The sequence below is a fragment of the Aythya fuligula genome, chromosome 1 (genome assembly GCF_009819795.1).
Source record: "Aythya fuligula isolate bAytFul2 chromosome 1, bAytFul2.pri, whole genome shotgun sequence".
Lineage (NCBI taxonomy): Eukaryota > Metazoa > Chordata > Aves > Anseriformes > Anatidae > Aythya > Aythya fuligula.
This window is the reverse complement of record NC_045559.1, coordinates 196,142,133-196,160,905: the sequence shown is the minus strand read 5'-3', so window position 1 is coordinate 196,160,905 and position 18,773 is coordinate 196,142,133. Positions and strand designations below refer to the sequence as shown.

The 18,773-nt window shown below is 41.8% G+C and overlaps 1 protein-coding gene across 1 annotated transcript in view; it reads right to left on the bottom strand.

Moving 5' to 3' along the window:
* SLC36A4 (solute carrier family 36 member 4) overlaps positions 1 to 17,231 on the bottom strand; it is an 81,481-nt gene extending 64,250 nt beyond the window's left edge. The window contains exons 1-5 of the mRNA XM_032207535.1: positions 17,166 to 17,231; positions 4,309 to 4,432; positions 3,498 to 3,588; positions 2,187 to 2,275; positions 1,210 to 1,305 (exon numbers count right to left, since the gene is read on the bottom strand). Of these exons, the coding sequence (XP_032063426.1) occupies positions 1,210 to 1,305; positions 2,187 to 2,275; positions 3,498 to 3,588; positions 4,309 to 4,432; positions 17,166 to 17,193 (428 nt within the window). The 5' untranslated portion in view covers positions 17,194 to 17,231. The remainder of the gene's footprint in view (positions 1 to 1,209; positions 1,306 to 2,186; positions 2,276 to 3,497; positions 3,589 to 4,308; positions 4,433 to 17,165) is intronic.
* Positions 17,232 to 18,773: the final 1,542 nt, after the last annotated feature.

Here is an 18,773-nt window from a genome sequence, read left to right as displayed (position 1 = left end):
TGCAAAAATCTAGTAAGTATTTCTCCATCATCTGTACTTGATATTTCAACAAATCAAAAAATGCTTTGCTTCCTTTCAGGAAAAAAAAAAAAATCATTTATGTTTGCAGTATCAGTCTGCTTAGAGAGTGAACTCTTGTGAGATATGTTCATCTGATTCGTGTCAGTATGGAACAATGCTAGGGCCGCATGGTATGATGAATGTGACCTTCTGTCTTACATACCCTTGTATAACCACAAGTCTAAGAAAAACAGAGTGGCTAATGTACGTAATTCTTGTATCTTGCAAAGGAATGGTTTAGCAATTCATGTCAATAGAGAGCTTCAAGGGAAATGTATTTGTAGGTTTTTCCTTGAAGTCTCTGATATCTGGGGGATTTCAGAATAACTGCTAGCTATTATGACTATTGCATGGGACACCATGCAAGTCTCTAATATCTGGCCAGGAGATTAAGGAGACGGGGAGAGCTGAAGAACAACTAAAAGAAAAAGCTTGCAGGGGATGTTGCACAAGTCTCTGACATACAGCCAAGTTGGACAAAGGAGAAGGACAAGAGGGAGGAAGCCTTCAGCACAAGAGACGCCCAGAGGGACCACCGGAGACTGATGCGCATGCTCCAGTAGAAGGGTTTGGATTCCAGAAACTAATTAAAATAACCCTGTTTTTTTTAGAAGTAGTAATGAGTATGTATCAGCCTAGGAGCATAAAAATCAGCTGCTTGATGTAACTGGTGTGCGTCTTGGTGGAGCAGAGACTCCTGGTGCACCCAGCGCTGTTTGCTTACCTCTATTCCTTTAATAAATCATAAACTTTGATTATAGTCCTATTTTGAAGACTGAGCCATTTATTACACTCTGATGCAGTGAAATGTGTTTGTGGTAAAAGCTGACAAAAACTTATATTACACAATACAGACTGCACTTCTGGTTATACAACATCTCTTTCTATATTATAGAAGAGAATTCTTTTCTTCACAGCTCCTGTAGACCTGAAAATTGATGTTCCTGACCGAGACACACACTCCCCAGTCCTCCCCAGCGTCACTAGTTGACCCCAAGAAATATTTTTATGTGGTGCTACTTGTTATTTCAAGCACAGAGAATATCCTCTGAAAACTAGTAATATCTTACTAAAAAGTAAATGTCCTAACCATTCCAAGTGTAGACATAATTTTTACTAATGAACTGTAAAACTAGACTGCAGACTTACCTTCCCCAGGAAGATCTTTTCTGAAGAGCAGTCAGAGGCCCCACTTCCATGGCATAACTAACTGTATCACTATAACCCAGTGAGGATTTTTTCAACCTGAAATCAAAGAGTGAAGAAAGAATGGAGTTACTAGAAACTATCAGAGCCTACATCTCTATCCTGAAAATGCTGCTGGCCTCACAGGCTTATAAGGAATCATCTGTGACACCATTCCACAGTTGCTGAATTTTAGAGGTATAGTTTAGGCTTCTTGAGCTTCTTTCTTGGAGGAAGGGATATTCAGCACTCTACAAGCATGTAAACCACAATTGCTGCTCACTAATTCAACAGTACTAAATCAGGTCTGGTTTTGGTTTTGTTTTTAATAATAGTTTTTCCAGCTACAGGGACACTAACAGCTTCATGTTACTGTTCAGTTCAGAAACTTTACTGCACTTTTAAAGAACTTTTATTGCACTTTATTGTACATCTTACTTGAAAGACTATCTAGCATTAATCTGCTCACTATTATCATCTTACCACATTCCTTAGCACCACAATTTTTAAGAATCGAGTTGTCACAATCCAAAGAGACAATCACAAAAGACATTAACAACAATTCTTGGTTGTTTCTGTAGCCCTATAAAGTACTTACAAACTGGCAATTTATAAACTGAATGCTTTTCAAAGCTATGAAGATTCAGAAGCTATGAAGATATAAAAGTACTTAAGGACCAAAGATAAACAACCAAAACTGCAGTGAGAAAGACCTGATTATTTCTCAGTTACAACAGGGAATGGGATATTGGACAACACAAGTTAAACTAACTTATTTTTCTATCATTTTGCTATCATTTCTAGCTGCACCATAAGAACATGTATTCCTTCTTTGAAGTACAAGATTCTGACCTGAAGCAACTGCTACAGCATTGTGTCATTCTGTAGGCCAAAACTCAGAAAAAAAATCTCAGCAACAAAATGAGTAGTTCCACATTTACCTCTGACATAGACAGTGGCTGCAACGTACCAAGATGTGCATACAATGGACAGATATAATTCCTATGAACACAAGGCTGATTGGTCCAATCTGGTGTGGAGAAAAAAGGGAGAACAAAGCAACTGAAGTCATATAAACATTTTTTTTTTCATGAAAACATGCTGGGGAAAAATCTTTACATGCAAAAATTTCATATTTTAGCGCATACATAAATTATAGGAATTAAAATTTTATGAAACTTTTCCTTCCCCTGGGAGGAAGATTTGCTGCAGATTTCTGCTGCATTCCTTACTTCTAATTGATTGCTCAACTGAAGGTTTCTCAAGGGTGATGGAGCAGTAAATAGCAAGTGGGCATGAAATAATTTCACTCTCAGAACATTTTCGTTATGATATTTGCCAAAAAATTGTCATGACAGAAGACCGCACATTTCTAAGCAATGGTTTGGATCCCTTTGTTGTCATCAACACTGTCATTTTAAAGGCTTCTTTCCATTACATTAGAATACTTGAAAATGTTCAGTATAGTAAAAAATATATAAAAATAAAAAAATAAATAATCATTATCTGTTAACTTGTAAAAATAGGGTAATCTTCGAATTAAATCATTTGTTTTAGAATAGAAGTTAAACCAAAACTTTTTCACAGAAAGTACTTGCTTTTTACATTGTCACTTTCATCCTTAAACTAAACATCTTGTAATAAAGAATTAAATTTATATAGTCTTAAATTTAAAAGTTCAGTTAATGAAATTTACATTGCCTTAGGAAATGCTTTGTTTATTACTTAAATACTTAAAATATATAAATAAATATAAATAAACTTTATAAACATTATTTGTTTATTAGACTGTTCTATACCCTGTTCCCCCAGAAACAAAAGACTGATTTAAGATGACAGTGCATCCTATGACATGATCCAGCTATAGTGAAGTCTGGACAAAGATAAAATAAACCCACAAAAGAATCCCATGAGCCATCATAGGAGTCTGAATGAATCAAAATCTTTCTGTTTTCAGAAAAAAAAAAAATGTTTTCCACAAAAAAACGTTCTGGCTAAGCAAAAATACAAAACATGCTATAAAGTCTTCAGAATGACACAGTTAAAAAAGAAAAAATGTTTGGTTGTTTTTTTTAATTTGTCTCAACCTTCAGCAATAACTTCACCAGACTGAAAAGAAAAAATTGAACATAATTCAAGGTAGGTAGGTACAACCAGCTGGTATCAAGATTTTAGTTTTTCAGGTTCAGTCACATATCTGTATATCTTTCCAGGTAACTTTTCTAAACTAAGAAAAATAATTGCATTCTTACCACAATGCCAGCATTTTTTATTGCAAGTGGAAGACCAAGAAGCCCAGTTCCAATGTTTCCTTTGAGGAGGTGGGTAAGTGTTTGTATAAACCTGACGATAAAAACAGGAAAAGTCCCATTAAAAGCACACCCTCTATAATTCACTAACACACAGGAACAATTTGTGAGCAGTAACAACTTTGAAGTGGTCCCGCACATTTACAGGACGTTCTTATTAACCTCTAGATATGATTTCCATCAGATGGAACATACAGGTCTGATTGATCTTCATCTTCTTTTCCCCGCTTGTGAAAGGCTACTTTCTGTGCAATGTTATTGTCTTTTGGCCTCAGAAAATGTCAAAGATTCATCAATGCTATTTTAGAATCAATAACATTCAAAACAATTACCAATTACAAAACACAATGCTGACAGCTAAAGCTTTACCCCCCCCAAAAAAAAAATAAAAAACCTCTTTTAAGTACAACTGTAACAATCTATTTCCAAAGTCTTCTTAAGTTCCTTTATTAAAAAATACAAAATCAATCAAACCCCTTTGTAAACAATGCCTGGATTCTGACCGATTCAATCACTTTATAAATGGTCACCTTGGAATATTTTACAGCCAGTATATTGTTAGCTTCCAAAAACCAAAGAACCTACTCAAAACGTGCTGTTTTTGGTAGAAGTATGCAAAGCCCTAAAATAGAACTACACTATAAAACCATACCATGGTTGCATGTAAGCCCCCTAAGAGTTCAGTAAACTACTCATGAAAAACAAGTTGGAGGCGAGGAATTTTAACAAGCTGATACTTAAGAGTAATACATACGTAATGCCTTCTTCATTTTCAAGTTGGTAATGCTTCTCAACTGGCAGGATGTCATTTTCATGCTCTTCATCTGAGACGCCTTCTGAATTCTGTTCATCGATCAAAGGCTTCATTACTTCCAAATCTATACAAGAGAGTTAACACAACTTAGAATTAGAAACAAGCGTACAGTTTAGAAGTAAAAGGTGATTTTGAATTAGTTTGCCATTTCATGAGATTTATTTGTGTTACTAAGTAGAAAGCTGATTTAAACACACAGATAGTTACAGCAGAAGCCTGCACAAGAAATTCTGCCTCGCTTTCCGGGGGCACACATTCGCATTATTCAAACCAGACTGGTTTATGGTCAAACCCTAAAGCTTTTCATTAAGGAAAACAACTTAGGAAAAACACAACTAAGGAAAAAAAAGATCAAAATGTTGATGGTTTAGACCATTTTGCAAGCTAATACAATGTCAAACGGAAAAGTCATTCAGTGTTAGGAAAGGATTAGATTCATCTTAGATGCCATTAGCTGTTTCAATGCTGAGCACTTAGTCTATTACCAGTGGAGAGCAAGGGCACCCCCCAGAGCCATCCCATCCTAAAACTGAGAGCTACAACAGAAGATGTCTCCCATTACTGGTGAGAAAACCAAGACAACTGATTTATGCTACATGCTTGAGCTGCAATTTCATGAACTTTTTAAAGTCGCATAAACTGCCTCTGCCGTCAACAAATGCAGCCTTGCTATCCAGCTAAATAAGAGAGCTAAGCAACAGCCAGCAGTGAACAAAACCGGCTTTCAGGCAAAGCTAGCAGCTTTTGCAGTTTAATGTTGATTAAATTATAAGCATTTTTAAATGACTACAGTTGAGGAAAACAAATCCTGCCAAAACCAAAAAGATTACCTGCCTTCTGCAGTAGCCATTCATAAAATCAATTGAAAAATCTCAACCTCTGTGGTCTTCACACACACAGGAAAATCCTATTTTTACATGATTTTATGCTGCCTTTCTAACTTTTTCTACCTATTTTAAAAATTACTGAGAATTTCTAAGAATGCAACAGCACATCTGACTGATTTATCACATTAATTATTACAGAACTCCGAAAACATTAAATAAGCATTAATTGTATTAAAACGTGCTTCACTGAAGAAAGAAAAAAAAAACAGTTTGAGTGAACTTTAAATACCTTAGTCATGCTAAGCTTATCCATTTCATAAGAAAAATAGGGATGCTCACTTCCCAGGTGTGAAATTTGTAACACCAGTGAGACTGCAGAAGCGTTTAAAAACAAGAAGCAGACATAATGCTTATTTGGGGACTTTTTATGCTCAATCTAATAAAGTTACTACTTATTGTGGAAACAAGATATGTGCACGAAACCTGATCAGAAATACAGGACACACTGAAAATCGGGTGTTCAACAAATCCTTAATGTCTTTATGAAACCTTAACGATGTCTAACACAGCAGCAGGGCACTGAATACAGTCATAAGCAATAGGAACTTCAAAACAACCACAAAACAATTATATATCCTATAAAACAGAAGAAGGCTTATCCAGAAGACAGATAAAACTATTCTAAGACAGGAACAAATCATCTGAATTAAGTTTTGATAAAGCTGAAAGCCTTTGACAGAAGCAAGAGGTGCCCAGTGGAATACAACATCAGAGGTCAGAGACCCAACCAGAAAGTCCAGCGTAAGTCAAGTTTACTCTCAGCAATATTCCAATTACACAAATTGAGATAGATTAAATGTTTTGACGTGGAACAGAATGAACTAAAAGTGTGCAAAGTCTGTGATCACATGAGGTTCAACAACCTATAGAAGAAATCAGCATTAATTAATTTTACTTTTCCATTTCGTAGCAGTGTTTGCAAAGTTAAGCAACAGTGACAGCTTGTGCAACAGGTAAGGTTCCTATCTGGGAGTACGATGGACCTAACAGTGTTGAGATAGAATTGCTTTCATTTTCTTCTTTAAATCAAGCACCCCAGAAATACACGGAAGACGTCTTAAACTCACAAGCCAGATCATGAGAACATTTCGCTACCTTGCTTCTTAAAAGAGATGTAACTAAGAATTGGCTAGATAAAACCAAAAAATGATAAAAGTGTTTGTAAAGCCTTTTTTTCACTTTCTTTCTAGCAGCTCCAGATGGCATCAAACTCTATCATCACCCCTGGGATCTCCTCCAAGAATTTCTTGCTTTTGATCATCTCTTTGGTCCGGCTGCATACCTGCTTTCATCAAGAAGCCTGTGCTGCAACGCTGTCGTCTCGCCACGTCTCTTTTGCCTCTCCCCCTCCACTGCCTGCCCGTTTTTGGGGGTAGCCTCCCTGGGGACTGCTCCTCCAAGCACTGCAGCAAGGGAGGAGGCAAACAGCAGCCTCCCAGCGCTGCCTGCTACACCACTTCCAAGGATGTAGCCTAACAGCCTGTGGTGTGCTCCTATACAATACAATTAAAGCAGGTGCCTGGAGGAAATCTAGCAAAACTACTGATGGGGAACACTGCTGCTATTGACTTCTGGTGATACCTGGAGTTTGGTAGCTCTGGTGCAGGTTCCACGTTTCCTAGGACGTGGCAATGCTGAGGATGTGATTCCACAACCTGCGGTGTGGAAAAATGGAGACTGTACACATATTCACGTGCACATGGCTGACTGCACAGGAAAAAATACAAAAAGCACCAGTCTCATCCTGCTCCCCTCTCTGGCTGACCGGGACGAAGGTCCACTGGTGGGAAATACGTGAGTATTCAACAGGGAGCCCTCCAGAATTGGAGGCTTCCATTAATGCTTTTTTTCTCAGGAACAATGCTGCCACAACCACCCTTCTTGAGGAAACACTTCTAGTTGATAGAAAGCTCACCCGACTTGTAATTAATTAACAGTATTTTTGTACTTTCAGAAACCCACTCCTTCACAGTAATCCTGAAAGAAACACCTCTGGCAACCAAAAGCTCATTTACATCCTCTGTGCCTGCCACACGGTGATAAAGGGATCCCCCACGAGTAAGGCAGGAGAGCACAAAGCAATGTTTTAATCTTGGTGTTGAGACAACACAAAACTCTTGGATATCCCCTTGCAGCTAGGACCACTTCAATCTGCATGAATTATAGTTGTATTTTTAACCTTTGGTCACATCCTGTATTGTATGCCAATGAAAATATAAATACATTTCTTATGCTCAGGTATTGTCAAGCATCTTTCATGCCCTTGGTGTAAGCAGCTCTGCCTCTTTACCTTCCAGATGCCAGCACGACTTTTAGGACCGACAGCACAGGTGAATGTCAGTAACTGCTCGGTCAAGGGAAGAAAGTGAATTTCTCTTCTTCCATTCCAGTCCGACACTTAAACTTGAGAGATGAACGCACAGAGTTCACCATGTAACTTTCTCTGGGACCTGATCCCTCCCAGATGACTGCAAATTTTATAAACATCCCATTTCACTTTTCTCCCAACTTTCTTTTTTTTTTTTTCTTTTCTTTTTTTTTCCTGGTTGCAAACATGGTTATTAAGAACAGATTTAGACATACGCCAGTGTTCCCCTCATTTTTTAAATGAGAATGTTTCTAAAACAAGCTTTTCCCTTGAAAATTCATTTGTCCCTGCCTAAAGCAATCTCAGAGTCGATGTTATCGCTATCAAAGCCCTGATAATTGCTTAACTGACTGCTAACTGCGGGCCAGCAACCGCTCCACAGAAACACAAAGAAAAAAGCCTTTGCCTTAAAGAGTTTAGAATCTAATTAATTCCAGTCTAGCTAGGATTTTTTCTTAACCATCATTAACTGCGTGTGTGATGCAGTTATCCTTACTGAAGGATGCTCCAAAAATAAAGAAAAAAAATCCTTGAGAGTTTTTTATATTTTATTTCATCATCTATGTAAAAAAAAAAAAAAAAAAAAAAAAAAAAAGTCATGGTTATTTCAGTACTTTCCACAAAAACATAGGAAATATCACACAAAATAAGCCCAGGGCAAGATACACATATTTGCAACAACTGGTAATCTAATTCATACCAGAAACATCTTAAAACATTTTTAAAGTACTGCAGAGTAAGATTTCAGTATCAAAATCTTTATCAGCAAGCAACACAAGCACTCCAGATAAATCCTCAGTGCCTTGGGCCCTGCCACATCGCCTCCCCAGGAGGTTTTAGGTGGTTAAGGCCCCCATGATGACCAGGACCTATGAGCAGGCGGCTTCTTCCAGCTGTTTAAAGGCAGCTTCACCTGCATCTTCTTCCTCACCTGGTGCTTTGTAGCAGTCACCGACCCTTCTGTTCCCCTGGTCAACCTCTTGAGCCCTAAGCTCCTGTGTCCCAGCCACTCTTCCTATTCCCCAGGTTTGCTCACAAACCCATTTGTCCCATGCCACAGTTGACTGATATTGACAAAAAGCAAAGCTTTTTAGATGTAAGAATTAACAGAATAGAAGGAAGATATATGCAGGTCATACAAAATATACCTTATCCTTTTATTTAAATTCACTGTATTTGTCATGGAAGCCCCAGAAGAACAGGATGTCAGATATTCTGGAGAGACAGCACCTCCATTTTGCAGATTAATCCATATTTTCTTTGTCTGACTTACCTCACCTCCATTCAGAACTGGTCCTATGGCAGTAACGAGAAGGTAAGCATTCCGAAAGAGGCAGGGAGAAGGCTCACACTGTGAAGTTTACACTGATGACCCACTCCAAAACATCAGCCTCTCCCAGCTGAGGATCCTGTTCCTGCCTCTCCATCCTTCACACCATTCACATTGCCCTCACGTATTTCCATGTTTAAGTCTATTCATGCACCACCAGCCCCAATACAGTAGTTCTTAGGGGAAAAAAAAAAAAATCCTTCACCATTTAGAAGGTTGGAAACCATAGTGCTTTCCAGGATGCACAGTTGCAGCCATAGGGGACTCCCTCCTGGAGGGAACGGAGGCTCCCACCTGCAGGTCTGGCCTCTTTACAGAGAAGTTGCTGCCTCCCTGGGGCTCGGATCAGGGATGTTACCAGGAACCTTGTGAGCATTAAACATCCTTTGGGGTATTACCCATTTCTCCTCCTTTTTCATATCGGTACCAGGGATGTAGCTACAGGAAGCCTGAGGCCTATCAAGAAATTTTGGAGCCCTGGGAAGATGACTAAAGGGTTCAGAAGAGCGTTTTCCTCAACCCTTCCAGCAATGGGGAAATAAACAGGTGAGCCCAGGTCATCAATGCCTGGCTCCAAGACTTGTGTCTCCACCAGAATTTGGGGTTTTATAATCACAGAAGAGTCTTCAAGACTTCAAGGTCTGCTGGGGCCTGAGAGGACCCACCTGTCTCAGTAGGGAAAAGTTTCTTGGCTCATAGCCTGGCAAGACTGATTGAGAGAGCTTGAAACTAGGATAGATGGGGAAGGGGACACCATCGGGAACACCGAGGTTAAGCCAAGGGCTGGTGCAGCACTGCCTGAGGGTGGCAAGGCTAATGGGAGCATTTATGATGCTCCAGGGAGGGCTGAAGGTTCAGGAGCACATCCAAAATGCTCATATACCAACACACACAGTATGAGGAACAAATGGGAAGCTTTGGTCATTTCCCAGAGCTACAATACCATTGCTATCAGTGGGACTTGGTGGGATGAGTCCTGGAGTGCTAGGAGGGACAGGCAGGGCAGGCGAGGTGGAGGCGTCGTGCTGTCCAAAAAGGAGTGATGTGGCTGTACAGCACTTGTCTTCGGGATGGCGCAGCAGAGAGCCTCTGGGGCTGAATTCTTGCTATGGATTATTTCCTTATTGTGCTATTTCTTAATCTTTTAATGAAAAGATTTTCCATATTATCGATCTTCAAGCATAGACAACTTTTACAACATGTTCTTTTTCTCTTGCAGGCATTCTCTTGTGGATCCATTAAATTATCTCCAAGTCAAAATAACACAAATACTTCAGATTTGATTCACAGGATCATACAATATCCCAACTTGAAAGAGATCCACAAGAATCATTGAGTCCAACTCCTGGCTCCACACAGCACCACCCAAAAAAAAAAATCAGACCCCATGGCTGAGAGCATTGTCCAAATGCTTCTTGAACTCTGTCAGGCTCAGTGCCTGTCCCAGTGCCCGACCACCCTCTGGGTGCAGAACCTTTCCCTAACCCCCAGCCTGACCCTCCCCTGCCTCAGTTCCATGCCAGTCCCTAGATTGTTTTCACCTTTGTACACTTGCCTCCAAGCCCCTGTATTTCTCCTCAGCTTCAGAAGCACTATTTTTCTGAACAATTTTCTTTTCCTGAATTTGTACTGTATTTGTACTGTACAGGCCCCAGATTTTAACTAGCTAGGGAAAGAACGTGACCATCCTTTCAGGGAAAACGTGGTGTGTAAACATGTGTAAATACAGTTATCACAGTGACTTATCACGGTGACTTCACTATTTATTTCCAAATCCTAGGGAGGTATAAACAACAGCTTTTTTTAGAACCTGTTCTCCCACATTATTGTGCTATTTTATTCATGTCATTTACGCAACAGAACACCCCAATTTCATAGTCTGTCGCATTCTCAACCGAAGGCTGTGAACTATTGCTGATAACAGAAAAAAAATGCATCATAAAAAAAAAAATATTTACCTTGAAAAACACATTAAAGTTTTATTGGGAAAGTGTCTGGATGTACAGTGCAAAGAGTTTCACATAAAACTTGAGTCCCAATAGCGCAGAACCTGGTTTGCAAGGAGTGGTTGCTCTTCTACAGTCACAAGATGACAAAAAAAAAAAAGTCCTTTTCTGCACACGTAGCACATCCTGCTACATAATACATCACCTACATTCTGCCTCCAGTGCTCCTCATGCTAACCTGTCCACCGTCACCAGCCTAGAAGATGATATGAAGGAAGACTTGAATGTCAATAAAAGCTAATAGAATGATGGGATGATAAATATTTTGTTAAACATGCTTCTTCCAAACACATCCCACCACCAGAAGCCGGCCAACATTCACGTTCCAAGCTGATAAGTGTCAAAGCAGTATTCTTACGGAGGTTTTCTTTATCTGAAGAATATAGCACCAGCTGTTCTAGAGAAAGGAAGAGATTCCACCTTGAACGTTGAAAATCAGTTTAGTTGACCACAGAAAGGAGATGATAATCTCCCAAATATCCCACTAAAAAAATGTAAAGCTTTATTAAATTCAAACAAACATCTGTACATGTTTCTTTCCTGCAGATAATATCTGCTGATAGATTTCATACTATTTGTGTTCTGCAACTAATTTGGATATTAGTTTACCACACTGCAGTACTAAACAAAACTTCTTAAATGCAGATTAAACTGGTAATCCTAAAAAGAAGTTCATTTAATGCATCTCAAAAATAAAACTAAGCTTTTCAAAGTTCCATGGCCACTGCCATCAGCTGGTGGCTGGTCACAAGAAGATTGCACACAACTGGAGCACAGTAGGAGGCTTTAACTAATTACCTTCTATGACTGGCTTTCCTTTACCAGAGGCAAGATATTTTAACCCAATTATCCAGACATTTATTAGCCTGAGCACATGCCTGGAAACAGAGAATCTTTTCTTAAAAAGAAGTTAAAAGCAACAAATTTGACATTGGCAATGTAGACAACCAAGAAAAATGTTACTATCGTTAAATGGCCCTCCCCACACAAGACAGAGCTGTGTCCTTTATGCATATAGCTCATAGGAAGTCTTGAGAAATTGTGTACAGCTACAGAAATCTCTCACATATATCTACATGTGAGAGGAAAAGAACAGTAAAAATCCAGAACATAAAGTTTAGCCTCTGAAAATATAATCTAGAGTAGAAGAATCAGATTTTAGAGAGAGCACCAACTAAAACACCATCTGTAAAACTCAACAGAAGAATTAGCACTTTCAAATCTACATCTTTGTGTACATTTAGTTATGTACATTTTTTGTCTTGTGGGACCCATTCATAACCATGATAACAGTACGCTGAAGTGTCTTCAAACATCCCTTAACATACTACTGGGCAGCAGATACTGAGGGAACTGCAGAAGATCAAGTGAATTATTCATCCACGTTCTCACAAATAGCTGAATTGAGAACTCACAACATCTGTTTCTGATCTGTACACCCAGGCTGACAGTTCATGTCCTATTCTAATATAATAACCCCTTTGAGGATAAATTCCACTAGAGGAGATTTAAAACCCAGGTAACAGCAATAGACACCAACTCACATTGTGGTGACGACACCTACTACAGGTTTCCCGCAAATATTATGTTACATAAAGCACGCCAAAAATATTTGGCCGCTGTTCTACACAATATAAATGTTCCTGAATTACCTCTTCTCCCCCATCATTAGTCCTTTATCCCATGACTAGCGTATACCCTGGACCTAAGTAAGTGAACCAGTTAACAGTAACAGTGGTGGGATGTTATATAAATTTGGAATCATGCAACTTCTGAGCATGGGTTTCATTTGCTTAGATTTCTACTGTTGGGATACTGCAGCTGTGTCCCAGCTGCACAATCTGTACTCCCACTCACATCCAGAGTTGCATAACATCCAGATTTAATGAATTCAACCTTGTGGTCCAGAGCATGTCAGCTAAGAAAGCTTAAGGCTTCTCTGCCCCATAAAGGAGGTATGTACCCACAAAGGAGAAGAGCAAGTGCTTTGCATCCTTGGATCTAGCCTGAAACTTTCTGTTATGAGAAGTCCACAGCCAGAAAATCAGCATGGAATACACACATTCACTTAGGTTTCTTCCTAGAAAGGTCCAGTACGCATAAATAGGCTATTACACTCCACAAGAGCAGCACAAGCATGCCATACCTGAATCGGAGGTGAAGCTGGCTGTTGTCTCACAAAGCACACACCTTAGGTCCATGCTCCACCAAGCTGTCCCAAATGTATACAAACAGCACTATTAAAGATCCAGTCGAGTTATGGTATTCACTGAAAATTTTGCCCAGATAAGTTGTGGACCATCCCTGGAGGTGTTCAAGGCCAGGCTGGATGGGGTTTTGAGCAACCTGGTCTGGTGGGAGGTGTCCCTGCCCACGGCAGTGGAAATAAATGATTTTTAATGTCCTCTCCAACCCAAACCATTCTATGATTTCATGATGTGCATCATCTTTTGTGATTCACCACAACTCAGAATGAGGCAATTCACATGCATGCATACTTTTGTTTTTACTTAGCCAAAGCACGAAGCAATTTTCAACCCCATCTCTCCTTCACCCCATACAAATCTATTTTCTCCTTGTGCTACCACAAAATTCTTTTCAGACAAAATCATCCATCCAGATTGTCCTTACCAGTTATTTGAATATCTGTTATTGTTTCTGCTTTCTTCTGCAAACACCCACCTAAGAAGGATGCTAAAAAACCTCTACGAGTACCACTACTATCAGCGAGGCAACAAAATGCATATCAACTTCTCCACAAATTAGCACTGCAACATTACACTGACTACTTAACACGCTGGAGAAATCACTGATCCATTACAAATACGTGTCACACTACAATCACACAACACTCAAGGACGTCTTGTGGAAGTTCAGTCATGAGTCAATCCCTAGTTATATAGTTGGAGATTAAGCTATAATGTTTAAGTTGTTCTGACCAATATTTCCAGTTTCCTATCTTCAAGTATATTTTCCTGCCCCCTAGAATTTGACAGCACCTTGCCAACCTTTTTATGGACATATTGACAAAGAAATTGTTGAACTGTAACTAAACGTACTTACTTCTAAAGCTGGCCATAGCATACTCAAGTAACCCCTTGGTTGGAAAGCTCTGCAAGCAAATTAATTTTCACTGAGAACTTCGGTTTTTCTGTACTGCTCAAGCAAATAGCACTTCAAAAGTTATCTGAACCTATTATCACAAGGGAAAAAACTAGGTTCGGTCATTTTGGGCTGAAATGAAAGGATGAAGCAGTTTGCCACCACTGCCTCACAAGTTAAAGACACAGGAAATACTAAAACCAGTCAAATACAATCTGCCATTGTTCCTTCCGAGAAGGTCACCTCCTAGGCAAATTCCTGTCTAAAACCTGGTTTCCAAATCCAGTTTAGCAATTTGTTTTCTTTTTTTTCCCTTGAGGGCTTTTGAAGTCAGTACGATTTTACGAAGAACTGGATTTGACATATAAGTATAAAGTGCTTGGGGGACAGGATACAGCTTATCATCACTTACACCAGCTGGTTTTGTTTCGTTTAAGGGAGAAGGAAGAGAGATCTTGCTGGAGCAGCACTTTGAATGTGCAAAAGGTTTTGCTACAGCATTAATCAAAGGGGGGCTGGTAGATAATTCAGTTAGTCACAGCTTCTACACGAGAACATGCTAACAGCCAGAAACGCGACAGAAGATTCAGTCCCATGAAAGGTTTATTACCTCTCTAAGAGGGATACAGACCCAATTTAATTTGCTGTTGCCTTGACTGCTGCACAGAAGTGAAAATCAGAGCCACTTAAGCCTTATACTAGCTCCAACAGGGCTTTATGCTGGTATTTTCTCGTAGCATAGAGTTCCATACTCGTAACTTACATGCGTGCCTAGAGGTGCTGTCACCTAACCAAACCTGCAGGCTTCTACAGGGTAAGATTCGTGACCAAGTCTCTGAGCAGCTGATGCCCTGCAGTGAGCTCCCCTGGTCTGTAACACAGAAGACAGATCAACATCAGGGAACAGCCACCATTGTGAAAAGATGAGGCACTTGGCTTGCTCAGCAACTCCATTCAGTTTACAGATGGTAAATTCATCATCTAAAAGCTGTGGAAGATCTCTTCAATTTTCAGCAGTCTGAACCAAGGCTCTCAAGATTTAGTTACAAACATCCATTATTTCCAGAAACTGCAGCTGGTTCAGTAAGCAACTCACAATATAACCCTCAGTTAATCCTTTAACCACAAATACTTTCCTCCACTCCCCAAACTTCAACCTACATGTATGAAGGACCTTCGCAACACTTCTTGCAGAAGCCAAGCTGTAAAGTACTCCCCAAACACTGGACTCCCATGGGATGTAGCCAGTTACTCAGTCATGTGCTCCCACAGCAGACACAGAAACTCCTGATCAACATGAAGTGACGGTGAACAGCAATGCCAGGGGCATGACTGCCTGGATTGGAAGTATTTTGGGTCTATTTCTAGCTCAAGGGGCAGCTAACAGATAATCCCATTCAACCACACAAATCATCTCCCTCTTATTTTCAAAAAAAAAAGAAAAGGCATTTTCCAGAATGAAAATTAAAAAGGAAATCTCATCTGTGTTAAAATAAACTTTTTTTTTTTTTAATTGCAATAAAGTACCACTAGATACATTTTCCAGAAGAATAACATTTCACATTACCGTTCCTTGGCTTTGTTTGTTTGCCATGAACTCTAAAGCTATTGCAATGTTTTATTATGGCAGACTGCAATGTAATAAAGTCAATTTATCCAACTTTATGATAGCATTTGTTTGTGACTAAAAGTTATCAACGTCAATAAATGTTGAGAAGTCAATAATGTCACTCAGTAGGCAGGAAGAACTGTCTGCTTTTGCATCATAACCCCCAAAATCCAGAAGACTAGAAAAAGACACTTGAATTATAAAGCCAAAGGCCTTCATAGCTTATTATGCTCTCTCCTCTCTTAGAGAAACACATCTACAATGGATCATTTATTTGGAAAAAGCCTAGTCTTAAATAATCCACTGTCCTGCCCAGACCAAACTACACATTTCTACATGATTAACACACTGCCAATTGATAACTGGCAGTCTGATGGAGTGCGTTCACTGATAGTTTATCAGCAGGAACTTAAATTCTATTAAGCCCTCAATAAGACGGAACCATGTAAAAAGCTTCTGAATTCTTATCAGGTGTTTATCTCCATTTTTTAAACAGGTACTCCTGTAAAATAAAAATAATCTGGTTCTGGGTATTCCACGACCTCCGGTGGGTCTGTGAACCTGAGCAGCTGGCAGGGAAGCTAAAATTTCCTCCTTTCGCTTTAGTCCCTAGGCAGCAATCCCTCACTGCAAGACGGATCAGCCTGAGGGTATATAAAATCTGGTCAGTCTCCAGGCACTCTACGGATTACTGTGAAACACTTGAGGTGAGACCTCCAGCATGCCCACTCCAGCCGAAATTCAGCAATACCCGGCACTAAACCAGCTCCATCTATGAATATAGAAATAAAAAGATGAAGGTACAGGTACCCACACACACTGACAGTGGGTCTGGGGAGCAACCTGCAAGGCATACAGCTAAAATACCCACACACGGACACGCGAGACACAAGAATTTTTCATGAAAAAACTAAAGCAGTGAACGGAAAGGGTTCCCATAAACTTTTAGCCGAGATCATAACCTCTCAAAGAACTCCAAAACCAGCTGGGGGAGGCTGGGGGGGAGTCGGGCTTTGAGGGGGAAGCCGGCTTTGGAGGGGAGACTTTGGGTGGGGGGGAGGCTTTGGGGAGGGGTTTTTTAGGGGATAGGAGGCTCTGGGGTCTTCCCACCCCTCCAGTGGCTCCCAACACCTTCGCCTGCTCCCCTAACACCCCCACAAGCTCCTTCCCACCGGCTCAGCCCGGCTGCTGGCTGCGGGAACCGAGCCCCAAAGTCGCCCGAGCCCCCAAAGTCGCCCGAGCCCCCAAAGCCCCCACAGCCCCGCTCCGCTCCCCTCAGCCCCTTCCCGCCCCCGCCGCGGGTGGGATGGTTCGACCCGCCCGCCCCGCCGCGCCGAGCGCAGCCCCCCGCGGGCCGAACCATTCCGCCCCCGGGGGGAGCGGGGAGGAAAGCGGCCGGCGGCTCCTCGCAGCCCTCTCCGCTCCGTCCCGCCGCCCGCTGCCGCCCCGCTGCCCCGAGGCCGGTCCCAGCGGCGGGCGGCGCGGCGCGGCTCACCCAGCTCCTCCTTGCCGGCGGCGTCCATCTCGGTGCCGGTTCTCCTCTCCTTCCGCCACGGTGGAGCCGGCCGGCGCCCACAGCCGCTGCGCATGCGCCCGGGTGGCGGGGGCGAGCCGCGGAGAGCCGGCGGAAGGGCGAGAGCTGAGGGGGGAGAGCGGGGATGGCGCCTCCTCAGCCCTCGGCTTGTGGCTGTGGCTAAACACAGCGCCAGGGCTGCCACAGAGTGCCCTGCTAAGCACCTGCACTTGTCACTGTGCCCCAACACGACATCAGTCACACAGTCACAGAATGGCCGGGGTTGGAAGGGACCTCTGGAGATCACCCAGTCCAACCCCTGCCGAGCAGGATCACCTAGAGCACGCTGTGCAGGATGGCAGCCAGGCGGGTTTGGGATATCTCCAGAGATGGAGACCCCACAGCCTCTCTGGGCAGCCTGTCCCAGCGCTCTGTCACCTCACAGTACAGAAGTGCCCCCTCATATTCAGCCAGAACCTCCTGGGCTTCAGGTTGTGCCTGTTGCTTCTCATCCTGTCACTGGGCACAGCTGAAAAGAGACTGACCCTATCCTCTCAACACCCTTCCCCCAGATATTTATACACATTGATGAGGTCCTACCACCGAGTGCCCTGCTAAGCACCCGCCCCGTGCTTGTCGTCTCTGTTCCCCCCCCCCCCCCCCCACACCACACCAGTCCTGCCCTGAATGCTAAGCTCCTGCCCTTTAAAATACCCAAGTTTCTTCAATCTGCACAAGTGGGGCTTGTCCCTGTGTGGGCTGGGCTGCAGGTCAGCTGCAGCAGGGGTCAGTGCTGCTGTAGTCCTCCTTATGGCCCTCACAGCTGGCCCAGCCTTTCCCTCAGCCTCCCTGGCCTCTCAGTCCCCACACTCCTGTCTCCACCTTGTAATCAGCCCTCAGGGCGGCACAACCTGAGGTGAAGCTCGCCCCTTGTGTACACAATGCCTTGTACACTTAAAAGCACTGCTTTCCCTTCCAATGCTTCAAAATTAACTTGCATCCATTTTAATCTCCTTCATAGTCTTTAAGGAGTTAGCTGTTCTTAGGCCAGCACAGGCTGCCTGATGGTTCTTGTGTCTGCCCCAGTCCCAGGTCTGGTGGCCCCATGAAGTCCTGCTGGCACAGAATCATAAAATCACTAGCGTTGGAAAAGACCTCCAAGATCATCAGGTCCAACCATTCCCCCATCACCAGTGTCAACCACTGAACCATGTCCCTAAGCACCACATCCAGCCTTTCCTTGAACACCCCAGGGATGGTGACATCTGCCACTCTCTGTGAGGCGGGGGAGCCCAGTTTCAGACAAGGCACTGTCATGACCCAGCTGAAATTAATAAGCAAAGACTGAACACAAGGTGGGAGTCAAGAACTCAGTAATGCTTAACAGATCTGTTGGTAATTTGTGATCTGGCTTCCTGAAAGCACACCCGCTCCAAAAATTTCAAATAGTTTTCCCTATATGAAAACAATAAATTATTCCAAAGAAGGACATTTGGAATAATCATTGTTAATCATGCATCAACAGCTGGAACAAGGAAAGAGTTTCTGATATGATGTGTTATTTAAAAGCAATTGTTTCTTGAATACATG